The 23,023-nt window shown below is 46.8% G+C and overlaps 1 protein-coding gene across 1 annotated transcript in view; it reads right to left on the minus strand.

The window, feature by feature from the left end:
- Window positions 1-21,162, minus strand: part of Kif3c (kinesin family member 3C) — a 37,558-nt gene extending 16,396 nt beyond the window's left edge. Inside the window, exon 1 of the mRNA XM_051181737.1 lies at window positions 19,398-21,162. Coding sequence (XP_051037694.1) covers window positions 19,398-20,948 — 1,551 coding nt within the window. The 5' untranslated portion in view covers window positions 20,949-21,162. The remainder of the gene's footprint in view (window positions 1-19,397) is intronic.
- Window positions 21,163-23,023: the final 1,861 nt, after the last annotated feature.

Below are 23,023 nucleotides of genomic sequence, written 5' to 3' on the forward strand. Positions count from 1 at the left end.
AAGGAGAGAGCAAGAGGCAATGGAGGGGCTGGCTATCCTGGATGCCACACCATAGCCTTCTGCATCCCTGGGTAATTCTCTTACCATCTAGCCCATCACTATATCATGGACTTAACTCATCTTGACTCCTCTCAGTTCAAGGCTATAACTAATATAACTCTGAGATCTAGTGCCCTTGGTAGCATAGTCTCACACCTTACTCACCCCTATAAATGGCCAGTCATTGTATGTCATCTTTAAATGCTTCTTCCCACAATTTACATTACTGTGCCCTTTTTGTCCTTACTGATGCCTACTGACCTCACTGGAATCCTTAAGACTTGCCTGGACCACCCATAGGCTCCTACAGCCTCAGTTTCCTCTTCTGTCATCCATCCTCCAAAACCACAAGTCTAAACAACTTCTCTCCTCTGCTCAGTTATCCAATGGGCCTCTACTCCCCATAGGAGGAAATACCACTTTCCCTTCTCCACTCTCTACAGATACCTGGAAAACTGCTACTCATCTAGCAAGACCCAACAGGAACAGCTTAGGAAATTGTCATTGATCTCTCTCTGAAGCTGCTTGTTCAGACCGCTGCCATAACCAGGATGTATTCCTATAGTTCCCCCATGTGGGATTGGAAAGATGGCTCAGTGGTCAAGAGCACTGGTTGCTCTTCCAGAGGACCCAGGTTCGATTCCTAGCATCCACATGGCAGCTCACACCTGTCTGTAAGTCCCTGTCCAGGGTAACTGACACCCTTACATAGACATACACGTAGGCAAATACCAATTCACATAAAATAAAATAAAAAAAAAAAACAAACATTCCATCTCATCCCATTAGCTCCATCAAGGCAGGAACCATGCCTCACTCTTACGCTACGGTCCCTGGGACTCAGCACAGTATTTGACATAAAACAGTGCCCATTAACTGAGGAATGGAACAGAACAGAATCCTTGGTCTCATCCCAAGGAAGGCCCTGAACCCTTTTTTTTGGGGGGGTACTCTATCCCAACTTCTTCTTCCATCCATCAGCTCATGTTCCCTGTCATGGTCACAGCATCTGGGAAACCCAGCAAAGTGTGGTGGGATAGGTGTGACATAAAGCCCCTACTATTGAGGTTCACAGGTATCTAAGCACTCTGGCACCTGGAAGAAACACCCTCAAAGGCATTTGGTCCAGTCTCCACACCTGTCACATTGTCCATTCCAGCCCAGAGTCTTTAGATTTCCCTCAGCAGTTTATGTAATTCTAGCATCCTTTACTCTATGCCATTTAACAAAAAGGCAATACTTCTCAACCTCTGCTGCCCACTGGAATCACCAGGGCACCTAACAAACCACTTAAACACCGTGAATCAGAATCTGCATTTTCTGGGTCTGGGGTGTGTGGCTTGGTGGGTAAGGGGCTTGCTGTGTAAGCGTAAGTAATCTGAGTTTAGATTAACAGTGCTAGGAGGGGTGGTGGAGACAGGAAGGTCCCTGGCACTTGCTGGCCAGCCAATCTAGGTTCACTAAGCTCCAGGCTTACTAAGAGGGCTTGTCTGAAAAAATAAAATTAATAATTTGGTAGAGGAAGTCACCAATGTCAACCTCTGGCTTCCATAGGCTCACACAAGCTTGCACATCTTCATCTTATGTGAGCACATGTGTGCACAATCTCTCTCTCTCTGTCTCTCTCTCTCTCTCTCTCAGACACACACACACACACACACACACACACACACACGCACACGAATCTACATTTTCCTAGGTCCCCATGTGACTTACGTGTCCCTGTGTTGAAGACTAGGAAATAGGACCAGCTACAGGAAAAGCAACATGTTTTCAGCAGCAGAAGACTGACTAGCCCTCTCAGAGTTCTTCCAAACTGGGACAAAATTACTACAGCATTAGGGAAGCCCACTGTGGCCAGGACTTAAGATGCCTCCCTCCCCGCCCCAAGGCTGCATTTCAGAAGTTATTCAACATTGCATGGGGTGTGGGGATGAAGAAAGGTGAAGTGCTTACTCACTGGGAAGGAAGTGGGTTAGAGTAAGGAAACACAGGCCTAAGTGTGGGATGGCAGGACTGCTCTCTCTTAAAAATCGTACAAGGAAGCCAGGCAGTGGTGGCAAATGCCTTTGATCCTAGCACTCAGGAGGCAGAGACAGGCAGACCTGTAAGTTTGTGGTCAGCCTGGTCTACAGAGCAAGTTCCAGAATAGCCAGGGTTGTTACACAGAGAAACCATGTCTCAAGAAAACAAAACAGAAATAAACAACAATGACAACAAAAATTGTATGAGGAAGCATGTACTGACTAAATGTTCAATTCCATAGACACCCCGAATCATTCTAGGTCATAAGGAACAATGTGAGCTGACTGAAAAAAATAAATTAATAAAAGGTGGGTAGATGAGCTTTTCTATTACAGCTTTCCATTTGAGTGGAAAGTGATCTTCACTCTGCTCATGAAATGATAGCTGTGGGCAAGGCATTATGAACCAGAATAAGACAGGACAGCGAAAGAAGAAATTCTCTACTGCTCCCAAAAGACTGGCTTAATATGCTGCCACAGCTAAAAAGTACAATATCAGTAGCCAAGGACCTTCAGGAAGGCCTTTTGGAAACAAAACAAAAGGAATTGTCCCCTAGCAGAGAACCACAACATAGCCAAATCTGGATCTCCAGAGCCTCAAAGGAGACAGGCAAGCCAGAGAAGGGCAGCAAAGGCCGTTTCAGAGCTACTGTAAGAGATGGAAAAATAGGCGCCATCCTTCAGGCTGGGAGGGCAAAGGAAGATCAAGAGGACAGACCCGGACACGATGTGATCAAAAACAGCTGTGAGAAGGGAGAGTCTGACTTTCCCATTCAACCCTGGTACAAATGTGGAATTTCCAAGGCGGCAGCTTTAAGGTCACCCGAAGGGAGGAGCACCTGGGTAGTGTGGCATACCTATCAACCCCAGCACTTGGGAGGGGGAGAGGGAGGTTGGGGAGTTCAAGGCCAGCTTTGGGCACAGCTTAGGCTACAGGAGACCCAGCAGCAAAAACAAACAAACGAAGCTGGGCAGTGGTGGCGCCCACCTTTAATTCCAGTACTGGGGAAGCAGAGGCAGGCAGATCTCTGTGAGTTCGAGGTCAGCTAGGGCCACACAGAGAAACCCTGTGGAAAAAGAAAAGAAAAAAAAGTGAGCCTCCTCATTTAATGAATTTAATAATCAGGGTTCTTGTTGTTGTTTTTCCTCAAGCAGGATTAGGATTGAATGTAGCCCAAGCTGGCATCCAACTTGATATATAGCTGAGGATGGCTCTAAATGCCCAGTTTTTCTGCCTATTTTCCAAGTGCTTACATTACAAGCATGCACCCCATGTTTAGGTTGCCTTGTACTCTCCATGACATCTTGGTAAAATCATCAAGGCCCATCTCTCATTTCTCAACCACTCTTTCGTGCTGCTCGGGGATACTTTTCTTTTGGTTTTGAGCCAAGATTGACCTGGAACTTACTATATAGACTAGGCTGTACTTAAACTCATATGTCCTTCTGCCATTCAGGCATGTTCTATAATGCCCAGCTAAGAAGGGTGACTGTTAGGTGAACACATGGACTTTTTTTGTTGTTGTTTGTTTTTTGTTTTGTTTTTCAAGACAGGGTTTCTCTGTGTAGCTTTGGAGCCTGTCCTAGAACTTGCTCTGTAGACCAGGCTGGCCTTGAACTCACAGAGATCCGCCTGTTTCTGCCTCCCAAGTGCTGGGATTAAAGGTGCACCACCGCCAGGCTTGAACACGTAGGTCTGTTATATAACATAACGGTTTGCCCAACTTCCAGCTTCCCCAGCTACCTATATCTAGGCTCCTGTTCTCCTTACCGCAGTCTTTATTACATCTGGACCCTGTCAAACAGAATCTCAGCTAGTGGTCAGGCCTGGCACCTAAGGCATTCACCGAGACTGAGTCCCCCAAGGCCCAGCCGTCCTCCTGCAATCCCATGCCATGCATCCCAGCCTGCTTCTGCTTAGGGTTCTTCTTGGATCTAGAATTGTTTCAAGACCCCTCCTGCTGGCTGGAAAAGATACCCTGAATGGTGACTAACTTCCTATTTCCACCCCACTCCATTTATTCTGTGTCCCCCTCCTCAGCTGGTCCTGCCCAGGCCGAGTGACAGTTGAATCTGCATTGTCACTTTCTTGCTAAGTAAGTCTTGCACACTAACCCAAGTCCTCAGTGTCCACCAAGCCTGGCAGACAAGACCAGCCTCGTGTTAGGAGAGGGGGATGGTTCTGGCATGAAATCAAGATGGGGTCCAGGTGCAAGGTCCTTGCCCCCCCCCCCCAGTCTTAGCAATTTCACTCCCGCAGTCTGAACTGTGTCACACACCAGCTTCTTTGTCCATTTCTTTTTTCTTTTCCTGTTCCTTCTGAGGATAGTGGGCTCATGTCTTCCTCTGCCTTAGAAATCTGTCCTTAGCCATCGTCTAAGGGAGGGACAAGGAGGCCTCCAACCCTTGTCCAATTCAAGCTGGGTGTGCAGGGCAGAGGGACTGCAATATGGGGTCCTGGTCCCAGGGGAAAGCTCCCTGGAGATCTCAGCTGCTCTGGTCAATGCTTCCTTTGTGATCTTTCAGAGCAAGAGTGTAGGTGGGTGGGGCCTAGGGACAGGACTGTTGGCTTCTTTGGGGTAAAAGGCACACAAATGCTGTGGGGTGGAGCAGATCTGTTTGGGAGCTCCAGGGTGCCATGGTCTGATTCTTGAGAGAGGGGTGCTGATCACATGGTGACCAAGTAGACCTTGGGTATCATTGCTACAAACCTCCACACTTTAGAAACTGGATATAGAGGCCCCGGAATGCAGCTATCCAAGCTTGGTGTCTCCTATCGAAGGAATCTATGTGTGTAACTCATGTTATATTAACTCTGATCTTTTCAAGTCATTTCCTGATTTCATAAAGTCTCTGGCTTGGGGTATGAGAAGCAGGTCAACAGCTGTACAACATATAACGCCAGGATCACCACAAGGACACTGTCAGCTGACAGACACGAGGAATTCTCAGAGCTCACTCCTTCCAGTTCCTGGAACAACCGGAGTATAGAACCAGAAGTTGAACTGGACCCGGAGGCACACACCTGTGATCCTAGTATTTGGAAGGTTCAGGCAGGAAGAGCATAGTTCAAGGCCAGCCTGTTCTACACAGTGAGATATCACTGGAAAGAAGGAAGGGGAGCAAGGAGGGAGGGAGGCTGGGGCATTTCCATCCATTGGTAGAGTGCTTGCCTAGCATACAAGAGGTCCTGAGTTTGATCCCCAGCATCATGTAAACCAGGCATGGTGGCATAGTACTACAGACATTCAGAGAGTGAGAGATCAACCGACCAGAGGAGATAGGAGCCCCCAGTGCTGCTAGAAGGACGACAGTCAGGTCTAACCAACCACTTTGTGGGGAGGATACCATTAAGTGTATTTTTTCAAGAATAGAAAAGGCAAACCAGCTTTGGCCTGCTACCGCCAGCTACTCCATGGCAGTCTGCAGAAGAGTAGAGTCTCAAGGCATCTTGCCCTACATCTGTGGCTAGACTGGGTCTCTTAAAAAACAAAACAAAACAAAAAAAAAAAAAACAAAACAAAACAAAAAAAACCATGTATTTATTAATGGGCAGGAAGTGATGACTCACAGGTTAAGGACAGAAGACAGCATTGTAGGAGCCAGTTTTCTTCTTCTGCCACATGGGCCCTGAGGGGCCAGGAGTGGACCAGGTCTTTTTCACCTTAATCATCATACAACTATCACAAGAGCCTTTCGACATGATATCACACTTGTGGCCTCCACTTGACAACATAAGAAAGCCAAGGCTCAGATTTTACCCATGATTATAGAGGCAGCCAGCAGGAAACATCTGGATACTAACCTGACTCCAAGTCCAGTGCTCTTATCTCTGTTCCTTGGCTACCCACTGACTTCAGGTCTGCAGTGTATAGGAAGAAGCCACATCTGATATTTGTGTCTTGGCTGACTCAGGAGCCATTGCGTTCTCTCCCAGCTGAAAGAGCTTTTGCCTATGTGGGGCTCTTGTGGGGCCTCTGGAATGAGGGCTGGTGAGAGCACTGTTCCCCACATGCTCGGGAGGGTCTACCATTAGAGTGCTAGAGCAGTGGCTCCCAACTTCCCCAATGCAGCAACCCTTAACACAGTCCCTCATGTTGTGGTGACCCCCTACCATAAAATGATTGGAGTTGCTGTTTCATAACTGCATTTGTTACTGTTATGAATTGTAATGTAAACATCTGTATTTTCAAATGGTCGTAGGTGACCCCTCTGAAAGGGTCATTCAACCCCTGAAGGGGTCTGAACTCAAGTTGAGAACAGCTGGTCCGGAAAAGGCTGAAACCTGGAATGCTCAAGGGAGGGGTCCATTTTCCAGGATCTGTACTGGGATAATATGAAGAGCAGAGCGCAGGGCACACTGTGAGTGTCTCCTCATATGCTCTGCCACCTGTTATAATGTCTGAGATGTCAGCCTTCTGGCTTCAGAGGTCCTATCTGTAAAGTGGGAATCAGACCACTCACTCTCTTGTAGGCTATGGTTAAAGAACAAAAGCTGGAAGCCAGGCAATGGTGGTGCATGCCTTTAATCCCAGCATTAGGGAGGCGGAAGCAGAGGCAGAGAGTCTCTGTCAGTTCATGGCCAGCCTGGGGGTTGTTACACAGAGAAATCCTGTCTCAAAAAAAAAAAAAAAAAAAAGATGGGCAACAGATATAGAAGTGATAAATGACCATGTAGGTGTAGGAATGTAGCCCACTTGGTAGCACAATTTCTAACAAAGCCTTGGAATACTGGAAAAAGACAAAACAAGCACAATGAAACATGGTAATTCTTTGATTCACTGTGCCATTGGGATTCCATGTCACTGCAAAGGATCAACCCAAAAACCCAGCTCAACAGCCTGCTTCCATCTCCTAAAACAGACCCCATTCCTACCATCACAGACTATTTCTTCTTTTCAGACTCCCTGATTGTAGGTCTTGAGGAGTCAGCAATAAGGGGAGAAGAAAGGAGAGATGAAGGGGAGGGAGTGAATAGCTCTATTTTCAGATGAATAGTGCTATTTTCAGTGGTCCTCTGCCCTGGGGACACACAAACCAGGACATTACATCTCAGTTCCCTCTGTGATGGCTCAAAATGCAACACAAATGACTGATGTCTCAAGTGCCAGGAATATTCGAATTAGCAAGTAGAGAAATTAGAGATTGGGAAAAACATCGGCCAGGGAGTGAAGTCAGGCTGGCTCTGGTCCCAGTGCTGGGCAAGCTGGGGATGCACAGAAGTGCTCCCTTCCACACCAGAGAGGAGCATTAAGAAAGAGGTGGGCCCAGGCAGAGCAGGGGCACCCAGACTGACTCGCACCCCCTCTTTCTCCACTACTGCCCTCTCAAAAACAAGTTATTTGGGACATGTGGTGTCTGCCTTTAATCTCAGCACTGGGGAGGCAGAGGCAGATGATTTCAAGGTTGAGGCTAGCCTGATATACAAGACAGTTCCAAGGCAGCCAGGAATAACATAGAAAGACCTTGTCTCAAAAAAAAAAAAAAAAAAAAAAAAAAAGATTACTACAGTTATTGATTGTGTGTGTACATGTGTGTGCTTGTGCCATGATGGACATGTGGGATTGGGAGGAGACCTTGTAGAAGTTGGTTCTCTCCTTCTACCCCATGGGACCTGGAGATAGAACTCAGGTCACAGGCTGGGCCATGTCGTTGGCCCCACTATTTATCTCCTGTATTTGTAGCTTTCTAGAAGGTTCCCTCCAACATCTGGGTTGCAAATCCAGGTGACAGAATGCCAGCTTCTCAGGACTAACAAAATCTAAGACTGTACATTGACTAACTAAACTGCTTTTGACAGAGGACATACAGGGTGGATCTTTCTAGGTGACAGAGATTCCATGCTCATCAGCAAGATGCATTGAACACCTATTGATTGGATTGTTTCTTGTGTTCTTTGGGATATGAAAAGATGTGTACAAGTCACAGAATTATCAGCAACTAAATCCACTGAATATTATTTCAAACCCTGATTTCTCTAAATTATTTACTGCTTGTAAGTGAATCATCCTACCAGACACACACACACACACTTTTGTGTGTAAGGGGTACTGGGCTTGAATTTAGGGCTTCATTTTTCCTAGCCAATCTCTTTATTATAATTCAGTAATAACCCTTGCCTTTTCCACTTTTTATTTTGGAACAGTTTCACAAGTTGTCCAGGTTGGCCTTGAACACACTCTGTACCCAAGTCAGCTTTGAATTTGTAATTCTTTGTTTCAGTGTTTTCTTTTTAATTATTTATGGGTATGTGTGTAACCTGTGGGAGTGCCTGTGTACCACATACATGAAAGCCTGAAGAGGCCAGAACAGGGCACTGGATTCCCTAGAAATGGAGTTTTAGAGGGTTGTAAACCATCATGTGGGTGTTGGAAACTGAACAAAAGCAGTAAGCACTCTTAACCTTGACTTATCTCTTGAGTAGCTGGGATTACAGGCTTTTGTTATCAGGATGGGTTAACACTTTTGTTTTTTAAAGATAATCTCATGTAGCCCAGGCTAGCCTCAAACTCCCTATGTAGTCAAGGCTGCCCTTGAACTCCTGATCCTACAGCATTTACATTTTAAATACTTACAGGTATGAGCCACCATATTGGGCTCCCTTTCTTTCTGTGTGAAGTCTAAGCTCTCTCTCTCTCATTCTCTCTCTCTTTTTTAAACCATAGAATCCTGACAATGGTTTCTTCATTTAAAAATTTAGATTAGTTTTTTTAATTAAAAACAAATAAACTATGTCTGGTAAGATGGCTCAGCAGGTCAGGAACAGAGGCACATGCCACCAATCCTGACAACCTAAATGTAATCCCATAAAAGCAAAGAACCGACTTCCAAAAGTTATGACTATTATGTTACTAACACCCCTCCCCCATATAAATAAATAAATATATAAATGTAAAATGCATGTAGCTGTAGTCTTAGCTACATGGGGAGGCTAAGGCAGGAGTCATGAGTTCAAAGGACAGTACAGTAAGACCGTCTCATAAAAATAATTGGCAGTGGGCCTGGAGATGTAAACTGCACAGCTCTGTAGTGTATGTACATGGTCCTACATTCAATGCCCAGCACAGCAAAACAAAACAAAAGCAATGTGTGCTCTTGTAAAAATAAATAAATAAGCTGAGTGTGGCGTCACAGACCCATAGCTTCATTGGGGGCAGAGTGAGACAAGAGGATCACAAGGTCCAGCCTGATCTATATAGGGAGTTGCAGGCCAACCTAGATTACTTAGCAAGACCCTGTTTCAAATAAAATGTAAGAGCCGTCCGTAGTCGTAGTTTAGTGGTACAGCACTTGCCTCACATGAATGAGCTCTTAGTTTTAATCCCCACTATTGCCCCAAAAGAGAAAGACTAACTTACCAAACAAAATATTGTTGTTGCTGTTTTTTAAAAAATGTAAAAAGCAGCAAGGCATTGTAGGTTGAGGTGGGAGGACCTCAAGTTCAAGGCCAGCCTGGGCTACAGAGCAAGTTTTAGGACAGTTGGGGCAATGATATTGGCCAAAAACTACTTTTTTTCTTTTTGTTTGTTTTTCTAGACAGGGTTTCCCTGTGTAGCCCTAGCTGTCCTGGAACTCACTCTATAGACCAGGATGGCCTCAAACTCACTGAGATCTGCCTGCCTCTGCCTCCTAAGTACTGGGACTAAGGCCATGAGCCACCATTGCCTGGCTATGAATAAAAACTAATTTTTAAAGATTCGATTTGATTCTATGGTTGGTGGTGATGGGAGAGTACAAGCACAGGTTTGCATCATACGGAAGGACTGAGATGATTACTTACGCACCTCGGGGGACGGGAGCTCCCACAGGGACCCGTTAGTGGAGGATCTAGCATAAATTTGATCAGATGTATTGCAGTGTGGAGGGGAAGGTCATATACTATGGTGCCAGTTCATCAGAGCCTCACAATTCTGGAACTACCATGTTCATGGCACGTGACGAGTCAGTACCCTACTTGTCACAAGAGAACTGGGCCAGCACTGCTTCACAGTGCTCCTGTGAGGCTGGAATAAATCAAGGGGCAATAAGAACGATCAGAGTGTTTTGCACTAAGCACATGAGGAAAAAAGGTGGCTGCTTTATCACTACTGTTGCTGTCAGCATCTTCCTGTGAGCCAGCTAAAGAAAGGAAAAAGCAAGAGCCAAGTGGTGGTGGCACCCACTTTAGTCCCAGCACTCAAGAGACAGAGGCAGGCAGATCTCTGTGAATTCAAGGCCAGCCTGGTCTACACAGTGAATTCTAGGACCGCCAAGTCTACACAGAGGAACCCTGTCTCTAAAAAAAATAAAATAAAAAGAGGGCTAGAGAGATGACTCACTGTTAAGAGCATTAGGGGCTCTTCTAGAGGACCCAGGGTTCAATTCCCAGCACCCACATGGCAGCTCACAGCTGTCTGTAACTCCAGTTCCAGGAGTTCTGACACCTTCACACAGGTATACATGTAGGCAAAATCCCAATGCACATAAAATAAATAAACAAGTAAATTTAAAAAAGAAAGAAAAGAAAAAGGAAGGGAGGAAGGAAGGAAGAAGCCAGCATGACAATTACCTAGTGCTACAGAAACAGCTCAAGCCGGCTCTGTAGCCTTTTTCTTTGGAATATGCAGGAGCCAGTATTCTGAAGATGGAGGCAACAGGATCAGGAGTTCAAAACTAGCCTCAACTGCATAATGAGTTTCAGGCTATCTAGGTTAGGGAACAAAGCCAAAAGTAAGCCAGGCGCTGTGGTGCATCCCAGCACTTTAGATGTGGGGCAGGAGGATTGGAAGTTTAAGGTCATCTTCAACAAACAAACAAACAAATGAGTAAATGAAATCTGGGAGGAAAAAGACAACTGGACAGTAACTGTTTAGTTTGACTGGCAGGCATTTACTGACTATCTCAGGATATTTAAAGTTCTAGGAGCTGGAACTGGAGAGATGGCTCAGAGGTTAAGGGCACTGACTACTCTTCCAGAGGACCCAGGTCCAATTTCCAGTTTACAACTGTCTGTAAATTCCAGTTCCAAGGAATCCAATACCCTTACTTACATGCAGGCAAAATACCAATGAACAAAAATTTAAAAAATTAAAAGTAAATAAATAATTTTTTAAAAAACTGCAGGAGTTTAGAGATAGAACATAGTTTGGCATGCATTTGGCTTCATTTTCCAGCATCAAAAGGTGAATAATGATAGTGTGGTGGTGGCACATGTCTTTAATCCCAGCACTCAGGAGGCAGAGGCAGTCAGCTCTCTGGGATCTCTGCCAACCTGGTCTACAGAGAGTTCCAGGACATCCAAGGCTACACAGAGAAACCCTGTCTTGAAAAACAAAAAACAAACAAACAAACAAACAAAGATGAATAAATAAGCAAAAATCTTAAATCTAAACCCTAAATGCAGGTGGCATACAAACTCTGAGCATGGAGGTTGGTCTTTTACATCCACACAGCAGTTACTAAGGAGAAGCAGGCCATTCTCCTGTCCACACAGACATGCCACCCAGTTCTGTACCTACAAAGAAGTGCCCCAGGCCAGGCACAATGGATGGCAGGGCAGAGTCAAGAGCAAAGTGCTCTTCTTGATCTGAATTCCAGGCATGCCTTTGTCCTGGGTCCTCAGAAAACAATGGGAACATTATCACAGCTACTTCATCTAATTCCATTTTCTGGAGGCTGGAAGGGCCAAAGGCAGCAATGGTAACACTCCTCCAGCCAGCACAGAGCTGAGAAACCTGGACTAACTAACCAAAGAGCCTCCACAGCTTCATCAGAGCATGAAGCCCAAATTGCAAATGGAAATGAATTAGTCTTATATATATTTCCTACTGGTCAAATAGTTTTTAAAATGTATTGTCAGCCATGGTGGTACACACCTATAAATCCACCACTGGGATGTAAAGAAAGGAAAATCAGGTGTTCAAGGCCACCCTAGGCTACAAGAGACCCTGTCTTAAAAAAAACAAAGAAACAAACAAACCAAACAGGGACTATAGATTAAGCTGAATTTGTAGAGTGCTTACACAGCATGCTTAAAGCCCTGGGTTCAATCCCTGGCACCAGATAAACTGGGTATGATAGTGTAATCCTGAGAGCCCAGTGCTAAGAAAGTAGAAGCAGGAGGATTAGAAATTGGCTACGAGCCCATTGAGAATCTGGGCTAGATATAATCTGTTCTCAAAAAAAAAAAAAAAAAAAATCTCTTTTTCAGATCTTTAGTGCAAACTCAGGGCCTTGAACTGCAGGCCATCCTGTTCTGAGAAAAGGTCATAGTTAGTGTCTGCCTCTACCTCCCAAGTGCTAGTGCCCACCACACCCTCTCACCGGCTTCCCACTGGTCAGACTTCTACATAAAAAATGCTCTGGGCAAGCTGGGTGGAGGTGGTGCACACCTTGAGCCCCAGTACTTAGGAGGCAGAGGCAGGAGGATCTCTGAGTTCAAATCCAACCTAATCTACAGAGTGAGTTCCAGGACGGCTTGTCTGAAACAACAACAAAAATGCCCTGGGCACACAACACATCTGGGAACTGAGCACACTCAGCAAGGTTGGAAAGAACAGGAATACTGACTGGTACACTCCCACCAACGAGAGGCCATAGCCACTGACCTACATGTTAGCCCCAGCCTAGAAAACGGGCCATGTGTTACCACCAAGCTTTTCTCAGGGTCTGACAGTGGAAGACTCAGTTGTGATGGGGTCGGGTACATACAGAGATCTGATGACTAAGCCTGCATTCCCCAGTGCCTGCAAGGGCCCAGTGTCCTTGAGAACATGTGTTTGAAACCAGATCAGCTTTGGGAAAGAAGACACTCTTCAGGTTATTAGGGGAGTTCCCTGGGTGGTGTTCCCAGCCCTATTTGGATGGTGACAAATTCAGCAACTATTCTACCATTGAGCTCCATTTCCAGATAGAGCCTATTACTATAACAAGGAGCAATTAACACATAATAATATTGTACATGTTTGACATTCAAATCAATTAGTTTGGGGATAAGTACTCAGCCATTAAAACTTCACCACTAAGGCCACCCAGTACGTTGTTTGTTTTACAAGGGGGCAGGGGTTTCACATAGCACAGGCTGGCTTCCAGCTTGCTATGTAGCCAAGGATGACCTTGAACTCCTCTTGAGTGCTAGGATTACAGGCTTGTTCCAGCAAGCCTGGTAGTGCAGGGGATTGAATCAATAGTTTCAGGCATTATAAGTAAGTACTCTACCAATTAAGCCACATCTGAAATTCACACTCATTCCTTTGTTTTGTTTTGTTTGTTTTGTTTTTTAAGACAGGATTTCTATGTGTAGCCTGGCTGTCCTAGAACTCACTCTGAAGGCCAGGCTGCCTGGGAACTCACAGAGATTCACCAGTCTCTGCTTCCCAAGTGCTAAGGATGCTCTGCCACTGCCTGGCCACAACACTGATTCTTAAGGAAAGTGGATTCTGTCAAGCAGTTCTTAAAAGCAGGCATAGTGATTCATGCTTACAGTCCCAGAACACATGACACTGAAATAAGACATTTGGGAGTTGTATGCTATCCCGAGTGACATAGCAAGACCTTGTATTAGCAGTTTGGGGAGCTGGAGAGATGGTGCAGAGGTAAAAGCACTTGTTCTTACAGAGGACCCAGATTTGAGTCCCAGCACCTATATGGTGGCTCACTATTCATAAGTCCAGTCCCAGAGGATTCAGCAACTTCTTCTGGTTCCAGTGCACTGAATTCTTGTGCTATACAGCTATACACATACACACAAAATAATAAAATTAAATTTAAAAAAGGGGGGCAGGGAGATGACTCAGTGGTTGAGAGCACTGGCTGCTCATCCAGAGGACCGGGGTTTGATTCCCAGAAACCACATAGAAGATCATAGCTGTCTGTAACTTCTGTTCCAGGGGATCTGACACTTTCACAGACACACACGCAGGCAAAACAGGAATGCATGTGAAACAAACAAACAAACAAACAAAACCAATAATAGTTTTTCTGGGCATGGTGGTATGCAATTTAATTTCCAGCACTTGAGAAGCACAGGCAGGCTGATCCCTTAGAGCTCAAAGCCAACTTGCTCTACAGATCAGTCAGCACCACACAGCAGAACCTCTCAAAAACAAACAAGACAATAATAATAATTCTTAAAAGTTGTTTGTATTACGTGGGGCTTATTGCTCAGTGGCAAAATGCTTCCCTTGCATTAACAAGGAAGGTGCTGGGTTCAATTTACAGCGCAGAAAAAAGAAATCTACCTAAAAATAAAATAGGTTTAGAATGTAGTTCTGCATTTTAGTGCTTTCCTGGGTGCAATCAATAAAGAAATAAAATGGGAACAATGGCAATATATTTCCTGGGAGGTGCTTGAGTAGAACTAATGGCCTATTTGCATTTTTTGCATATAGTTAGCATGAAGTCGATCTTAATAAACCTCATTTTTATTGCTGAGATTGTTAATGCTTGGGTTGAAACTTCCTGTCTGCTAACCCGATATGTGAATAAGGCTCATTCTCCAACACAGGAGGCAGAAGAGGAACCCACAAAGGGGACAATGAATATTCAGTTAGATTTGTCCTCTGTGCGGTGATCTCATCCCTCTGGCTTTGGTGGCTGTTTCTGAGGGTTTCTTTTCTGAACCCACCACAGACGAGAGAGTTGGGCTCTGGCCAGAATCCCTGTTCCTCACTCTGTAGACCTGCTTCCTGCAGAATCACTCCAATGTTACACATGCCTCTCTTCCATTTCAGCCTGGGTTTTGTGTCTTGCCTACCTTAAACAGCTTCCTTTCAAAGTTTGTCAAATTGATATCAATCTCAATAAATAAATAAATAAATAAATAAGTTAGCTTCAAAATAAAGCAATCACTTGCAAATTTTCTTGCACAGTTACATATGACTGGGGAGGGCCTCCTCTACATATGTGTTTGGTTACAGAGAGCTGAGCCTTTGTACTGTTAGTCTGTAATGTTACTTATTCCTCCTACTTCACAGAATAAGATTACTATCAAGTCCCCCAGCCCCCTGGAAATATGATCTAAGTATGTGGCTTGCTAATGATTAATGGTACAAAGGGCACGGGTCACAATCACAAACTCACACCATCTGTACTCTTAACATTGTGAGGCCCAAAGTAAATGCGGTAAAAGCCAAACAGAGAGTTCTAAAAGAGAAAGATTTAGAGGAGACAGGCATGGCATCTGTGCACATCCAGAGAACAAAGAGAATCAGGAGCCTCGAGGGTAGCAGGCAGGGAAAGCAGGCAAGACAGACTGGAAGATGAGTCAGACCCTGAAGGAGGGCACTGGGTCGACTCAGATGCACTTAGCTGGCCCAGGGTGGGGGTGGCAGGAACTAGAGGAAAGGAATGGCAGAGGCAGAGAATAAGAAGTGCAGAAGATGGCTAACTCAGAACGTGGGGAAGAGTTAATTGCAGAATAGAGAAGGGAAAGCTCCCCGGACTCCCGAGGTCTCTGAGACCTTTTCAGCCTGGCTCTACACAGTTGTGATAATGCACTTAAAAAAAAAAAAAAAAAAAAAAAAAAAGCAGGGTAAGGAAAGAGTTAAACTAACAACAAAGATGTCAGTCTTGGACCCCTGCTTGGCAGACAGAAGGCACCCTGTGGCCGCTAATGCCTTCCATTCATTTCAGTGTTTTCAACCTATTTCAAATGCCCCCATGCTAATAATGATCTCATTTCATCTTCAGTGCAACCCTGGGAAAGAGGTGGGACTGGATGTTATAACTACTCTGTGGCTCCCTAGCGAGCTGTCAAAATGCTTCCACCATCCCAGAACCAGCCCTAGGGGCAGCACAGGAAGATTGGGTCCTCTGCCTGGCTTCCATTCTGGCCTTGATCCCTGCTGATTATCCTGGGCAGAGTGTTTCAGAAATCACAGCATATGGATTCATTCCTCTCCTGGAACTTCCCAGGCTGCTCAGTTTATATCTGATAACCAGTGCTAATGGCCACCTCACCCACTGCCTCAGGATCTATGTCTAGCTTCTGTTTTTCGTTAACTGACAGGGACCCAAAACTCAGAAAGGCAAAATCTTTGTCTTGAGTTGAACAGGGAGCAAACAGGGGGAAATTTTGGGTGACATGAAAAGAACACACGGCTGGGGACATCGGAAGACCTGAATTCTGGTACTGGCTCTGCCACTTAACCAGATTCATAGATCAACCAACATCTCCCCAGCCTGGGTTTTCATAGCTGCCAAATGGAAACAATGTCCATGACTAGGGATGGTTGAAGGAGTAAGATTATAGTGTTATGGCGTTATGTAAAAACCGATGGCTTGAGCAGAGGAAATGGTTTCATGGTTAAGAGTGCTTACTGCTCATCTAGAGTACTCAGGTTCGGTTCTCAGTACCCACACGCCTCACAATCTTCTGCAATCCAACTTCAAGGGGATCCAATGCCTTCTTTTGACTGATCTCTGCAGGCTCCTGCACACACATGGTGCACATCACTCAGGCACACATACACACATAATAAATACACCTTTAAAAAATTACTTTCACAAGCCAGGCGATGGTGGTGCACACCTTTGATCCCAGTACTTGGGAGGCAGAGGTAGGCGTATCTCTGTGAGTTTGAGGCCAGCCTGGTCTACAGAGCGCATTCCAGGACAGGCTCCAAAGCTACAGAGAAACCCTGTCTCGAAAAAAAAAAAAATTACTTTCACATATTTAATGGTTGCTGGAAGAGAAAGACACCCCCTTCCCCCACAGTGGTCTAGATACCAGTAAGTGCCCATGGTCTTGTAAGCAACCTTAATGAAACTCATTGGGACAGACACACACACACAGGAAAAGCAGAAGAGGTGTTGGTTGGAAAAAGTAAGGGGATCATTGGAAGTAGGAGGGGAGCAAGAGAGGGTGTAAGGGGTGAATATAATAAAAATACATTGTATACATGTGTAAAAGTGTCATAATAAAGAAGCATATATAATAAATATACACCAATAAGGAAAGGAAAATAAACCAAATTACTTCACCAGGAATGTAAACAACAAGAGAAAGAGGCTAGACTGAACATGAACAGGCTGGGATCTGCTCAAGCCACCTGCATGACCCTGATCCAGATCTACACTGGTACTCCATGGCCCCTGCCAGCAATAACATAATGTTGTGTGGGGTAAACACCTAGTGTAAGAAGTCCAGTTCTGGCCATCCATATCTTTGTATTGATCATTCTATCGACTTATCTGTCTGTGTGTTTATTTTCAAAACGGAGTCTCATCATGTTGTTCAGGTTGGCCTTGACTCCTAAGCTTGAACTATTCTACCTCAGTCTTCCAAGCAACTGAAACTTCAGATGCATGCCACTATGTACAACTCCACCCTGACTCCCTGACTGTCCTATTACCTGTGTTCTTACATTGCCTTAGATGCAAAAATCTTATGGAAAGATACCAGTCAGTTCCCAACAAGAACATTTGAAATACCCATCTGTACTTCCTTCCTTTATTAGCCTCTGTTATCCCTACTGCCTCCCAGCTTAACACGGTAAGAGGTACCTTGGAAGAGAAATCAATGACTGATGGGCCAGATAGAATTTTCCACTCAATAACACCACCCTGCATGTTAGATTCTCTCCCTTCCAGACAAGACTGGACTGGCAGCTTTGCCTTTAATATCCTGCATCTCCCAGGTACCAGACCTGATCCTTCCCTCGAGGAAGCAGCTCAGTATAACCCTGGCTGAGCTTCTTCATGAGTGAATTAAATATTAAACAAGCCAGGCCACAGCCCCTGGTGCAGCAGCATATGCTAGTACACAGACAGTGCACACAGCTCAATTGTCAATCTTCCACTGGCTCTGGGCTGGGCCTCCCCATTCCTATCTCACATTCCTAAGAGGAAATAAGAAATGGCAGTGTTTGATCCTCCAAGCAAGCTCATGGCTCTCCATATTTTTCCTCCAACCCCAGTGTTGAAGGCTCCAGGGATCCGGAAATGCCTAGGACACTGGGTTGTGACATTGTAGCACTGAGATTTAACAGGCAGCTGAGGATATAGCTCAGTTGGTAGATGTTTTTCTAGCATGCACAAAACTCTGGGGTTGATCTCCAACTGTGCACAAAACCATGAATGGTGATGGTACTTGTTTGTAATCCTAGCAATCAGGAGATGGAGGCAGGAAGATAATTAGTTCAAGGTCACCCTCAGCTACATAAAGAGTTCTAGGCCAGCCTAGACTATGTGAGATTCTATTTACAAAGAAGAAAAAAAAATAAGGGGGAAAAAAACAGGAAGTAATTTAACAGGTCTATGATTAACTCAGTAACCTAGCCCCATGTAGGGCCAGAGGTTCTCCCAGAAGTGGTCAGCTAAGGAAGGATGCTGAAGCCCCGAAGGATGCTGAAGCCCCGACAACTCTCAGGACAATGGGGAATTGGACATGATTGACAGAAGGCTTCATTGTGTAGACCAAATGTTTTGTTCTTTTTTTCTCAGATTAATATGGGCCATAGAATTATTAGATAGGTAGATGCTCGGTGACCCCCCCCCCCCCAGGCTAGCATCCTACTTTATACAAAGGGAAATGGAGGTAAGAGGAAAAGGGAAAACACAACCACTCACTCACTGAGCTGTTGCCTAAGAGGCAAAGACTCTTGGTCTCTGGGATAAAGCCCAGCTCTCTCTCCATCCTACTTCCTACATGACACTTTGAGTCTCCTTCCTAATGTCACTAGGAGTAGGCCTGGCACTGTGTCATACAATGGGATATTCCCATAGGAAGCAGGACTCTCTTACCCTCATGGTCTGGCCTTGCTACTTAAGACTAAAACTATGAAGTCTGCCAGTTCAGCTCTACAGCTCCAAAGAATGGAACCTTGGTCCTGCCACTTTCTGAGCCTGAGCCTTAATTACTCACCCATAAGATGAGGATTTAAAAGGCACTATGTTGAATGGCCCTTGTGAAGATGTGACAAGGTGAGATGCAACGGGTATTTTGTAAACTGTGAAGTCAGAGGCTATCAATATGATATGAGGTCTGAAGACACTGGGGTGGGGGGAAGAGTATCAAGGGAGGAGGCCATAATGAACGAGAAGCCACACTCACAAGAGGAGATTCCTGCATGGGACTCTTGTAGACCTGACCAATCCTGGGGCCATTTGGAGAGATGGACAGCAGCTGATCAGACCATCTCAAGTTCACTGGTTCAAGAACCTGCCACTCTGCTTGGTGTGTGTGTATGTATGTGAGTGTACCTGGCTACTTAGTATCACAGAGCTTTGCTTAGCTGCTCTGGGACAGTTATCAGAATGTGGTCCACTTCAGACCAACTCACAGGCCCTCAAAGGAAAGAAAATCTACCAATCAAAATCCTTGTGGGGACCTCTCTAGTCCTCTGGGATCCTTACCTTGTATTTGGCTGCAAGCAACTCTGTGGCCTGCTGCTCCCTCCGCAGATCCTCCAGCATCTTCTCCTTCTCTTCTAGAAGCTTCTGTTTCTCTTCACTCACTAGGCTGCGGTCATCCTGGATGGCGGCCTTCTCCTCTTCCAGCCGCTCCTTCTGTTCCTGCAGATAATTCTCCATGTTCTTCTCCAGCGCTGACTCCAGAATGGGCTGGGGTGGACGGTGATTGTTATTGTTGTCATCTTCTTCTTCAGCCACCCAGGCCTCAATCACTGGACCCTCTGGGTAACCCCCTGGGGCTGACACAGCCTTCTTTCTTCGGCTGCTCTTTCTCCGAGGTCGCTTACCCAGCATCCCTTTCTTCTCCAGCTGGGCCTTCAAGCGAGCGATCTCTTCCTGGAATTCCCTCAGCAGTGTGTCCTTGGGGTCTTCATTCACACGGGGTTTGTTCTTGATGTTCTTGGCTCGGTTTGCAAAGCGTAGGGTAGAGAGGCTCTCATCGTAACTGTGAGAAGCTGGACCCAGTGTGGCCACCATGATGGTCTTGGCATTGCCCCCCAGTGAGTCTTGGAGCAGCCGGGTCAGTTTGGAGTCGCGGTAGGGGATGTGGGTGCTCCTGTTGCCGGCCAGAGCAGCAATCACATTACCCAGAGCTGACAGTGAGAGATTGATTTTGGAGGCTTCCTTGGGCCTCTCTCCGCTGCTGCCACCAGCACTACCACTGCCACCGCCGCTGCCACCACCAGCTGCGGGCTGTGTGGCTGTCCCTCCAGTTGTGTTGGGACCTGCCTTGTTCTGCCTCTCACTGCCAGCCAGGTCTACTAGGTTGAGCTTGCCTACTCGGATATGGTCCTGACCATCTGAGCCGCGCTCACTGCACTCTACTGTGATGACAAATATGGCATGGGACCGGGAGCTGACCTCATTCATATGGGTGCTGCCCACTGCCCGTGTCTGGTTCCCCAGATTCATCACATGCTCAATCTCCTTGACATTCTTGGTGACAAACGAGGAGAGGTCCTTGATATAGACCCCAGTTTCAGGGTTCTCCTTCAACTCTAGTCTTTTGCCTGGCTCCTTGGATAGCAGATCTCGGATCTCCTCCTGGTAGATCTCCAAGTAGGAGGCACGAACCAGGTACTGCTGGTTCTGGGAGCGGGAGATGTGGGTGAAGATATGCTCAAAGGCGTTGGGGATAACCCCGCGGAGCTCTGGCTCCACCCAGGTCCCCTGCATAGTGTAGGTCTTGCCGGTGCCGGTCTGGCCATAGGCAAACACGGTGCCATTGAAACCCTGAAGCACTGAGTCTATCAGGGGCCTCACCGTTTCATCATACAAATCCGCCTGCTTGGAGCTAGCATCATACACAGCATCAAAGGTGAAGGTCTTGGGCAGTTCCCCGGGTGCCGCGCGGGGGTTTCGCAGAGTCACCTGGCCCAGTTTCACGTCCATGGTCAGAATCTGCTCATGACCAGCAGCCTCCTCCTTCCTACTGAGGGGGCGGCACCGGGCCACCACCTTAAGGGCCTCGCTGGCCTTGGTCTTACTGGCCATCTTGCGGCTCTGTCCTTCCAGAAGGGCCACTCTGCAGCCTGAGAGGTCCTCCTCTCCTACTCCTAGGTCGGGATCAGCCAGGCTGGCCCAGCCCCCAAACACCGCTCTTCAATACGCATGCAGCCTCCCAGGGTGGGGATGCAGGGAGTTGGCCCAGAGGTTGCTGCAGTCTAGGCCTCCACAACTCTCCACGGCTTTCTATGCACAGACTGGAGAGGTAGAATTAGGTAGAATCCCCAGGCAACCGCTCAAGCAGCTCCTGACGAAGGGCAGTGCCTGGAACCCGCCCCATACTGGGGCAAATGGGAGCGCTACGGTAAACAGCTTCAGCAACAATGAGATAAAGGAAGAGGAAAATGTGATAGGGGTGGGCGGCGGAGCTGTCTTTTCCTCCTCCTTTTCCCTTTCCCCTAGGGATCCATGGCGGGGGATGCGGGACCTGGGCGGCCCGGGAATCTCGATCCTCCCGAGGACAGAAGCTCACCTGGAGTCCTCCCCTCCGGCTGGGGGATCATTCATTGCAGACACAGCTGGCGGCTGCTGCCTCTCCGGCGCCTTCCCCGCCGCCGCCACCACCGGAGAATGAGAGAAAAACAGAAGGGGTTGGGGCGGGGCAGCGGCGGCGAGAATGATGTTGCTGTGGCCGCTGCGCTGCGGCCCGGGCTAGGTCTCCCGGCTGGGATGGGGTAAGGGGCGGGGCCGCGGGGCGGGGATCAAGAGCCCGGCGCGGCCCTTGTGCGAGGGACACCGGTGCATCGCCACCCGCACCTCGCCGACCCCTCAGGGATGACAGGCTCGGGTGCTCACCCAGGTCCCGCGCCCACCAGTCGGATGCGGCGCAGCCACCGCCCGCCGTCACCCCACCGAACCCGAGCATGCTGGGAGATGTAGTCCCTCCTTTGTTAACAGGGTTCTGTCAGGTTGCTAATGCTTTCTCCAGTCCTCAAGTCTGGGAGTCCCTCCTTCAGCATGCAACCCCCACCCCTTCCCCGAGAGTGTCTGCTGAGGCTGCACCACCCACGCGTGTTCTCTCTGCAACCGCCATTCTCGGTTTCTCACTGCTCCTTCCATTTTGCTTGCAGATGAGGACGTCACTGTCCCCCACTCTTTAGGGTGTCACCAGGCCTCCTAGAGTTGAAATCCTAAACACGATTTATTCTCTATCCTGGTTTACTTCTGCTTAGCCTTCTCTTAACACTTTGCTGGGAGCGCAGTTAACTGATTCCATGTCTCATGCCTGCACTGGGCTCTGACTCCAACCATTTCTCCATAACCTTCCACATCCAATAAAGGCCTGTCCATCTTCTGATCTCCCGGCCTTACCTCCACCACTCTGATTCTGTCTGTACTCCTGATAACAATGCCATCACACTTTTCTAGCTCCCGCTGAACCCCAGCCTTATTCTAGTAGCTAGACCCTCTCTAAAGAGGGCCAAACATTGTAACAGGGCTCATTCTGCCATGTGTCAACACAAACTAGAGCCTCCTGGAAAGAAGGAAGCTGAACTGAGGAAATGCCTCCATCAGGTTGGCCTGTGACAGCATATTCTTAATTGATGGAGGAGAGGCCAGCCCACTGTGAAGGCATCACCCCTGGTCAGGTAGTCCTGCGGTGTATGTGATGTGAGCCTGGAAGCCAGCTGGTAAATAGTGTTCCTCCATCATTACTACTTCAAGCTCCTGCCTTGAGGTCCTACCTTGATGATGGACTGAAGCCTGTAAACCAAACAAACCCTTTCCTCTCCAAGTTGCTCTTGGCAGTGTTTTATCACAGCAACAGAGAAGCAAATTAAGTCAGAAGACTTCTTTAACTGGTTTGTTTCCATAGCAGAAAGAAGGATGGAATTTATATAAAACAAAAAAGCTTGGGCCTAGCATTCCAGTTCCTGTGTGGTAATATATGTGTATGTGGGAGTGTGTACACATGTACACATGAGTGCATGTTCATGTGGGTGCCTCTCCAGGACAGAGATTACCTCATTAAAAAAAAAAAAAATTGGCGGGCTGAAGAGATGGCTCAGTGATTAAGAACACTGTTGTTCTTCCAGAGGACACAGGTTCAATTCCCAGCACCC

Source organism: Phodopus roborovskii, unplaced genomic scaffold, assembly GCF_943737965.1.
Source record: "Phodopus roborovskii unplaced genomic scaffold, PHOROB, whole genome shotgun sequence".
Lineage (NCBI taxonomy): Eukaryota > Metazoa > Chordata > Mammalia > Rodentia > Cricetidae > Phodopus > Phodopus roborovskii.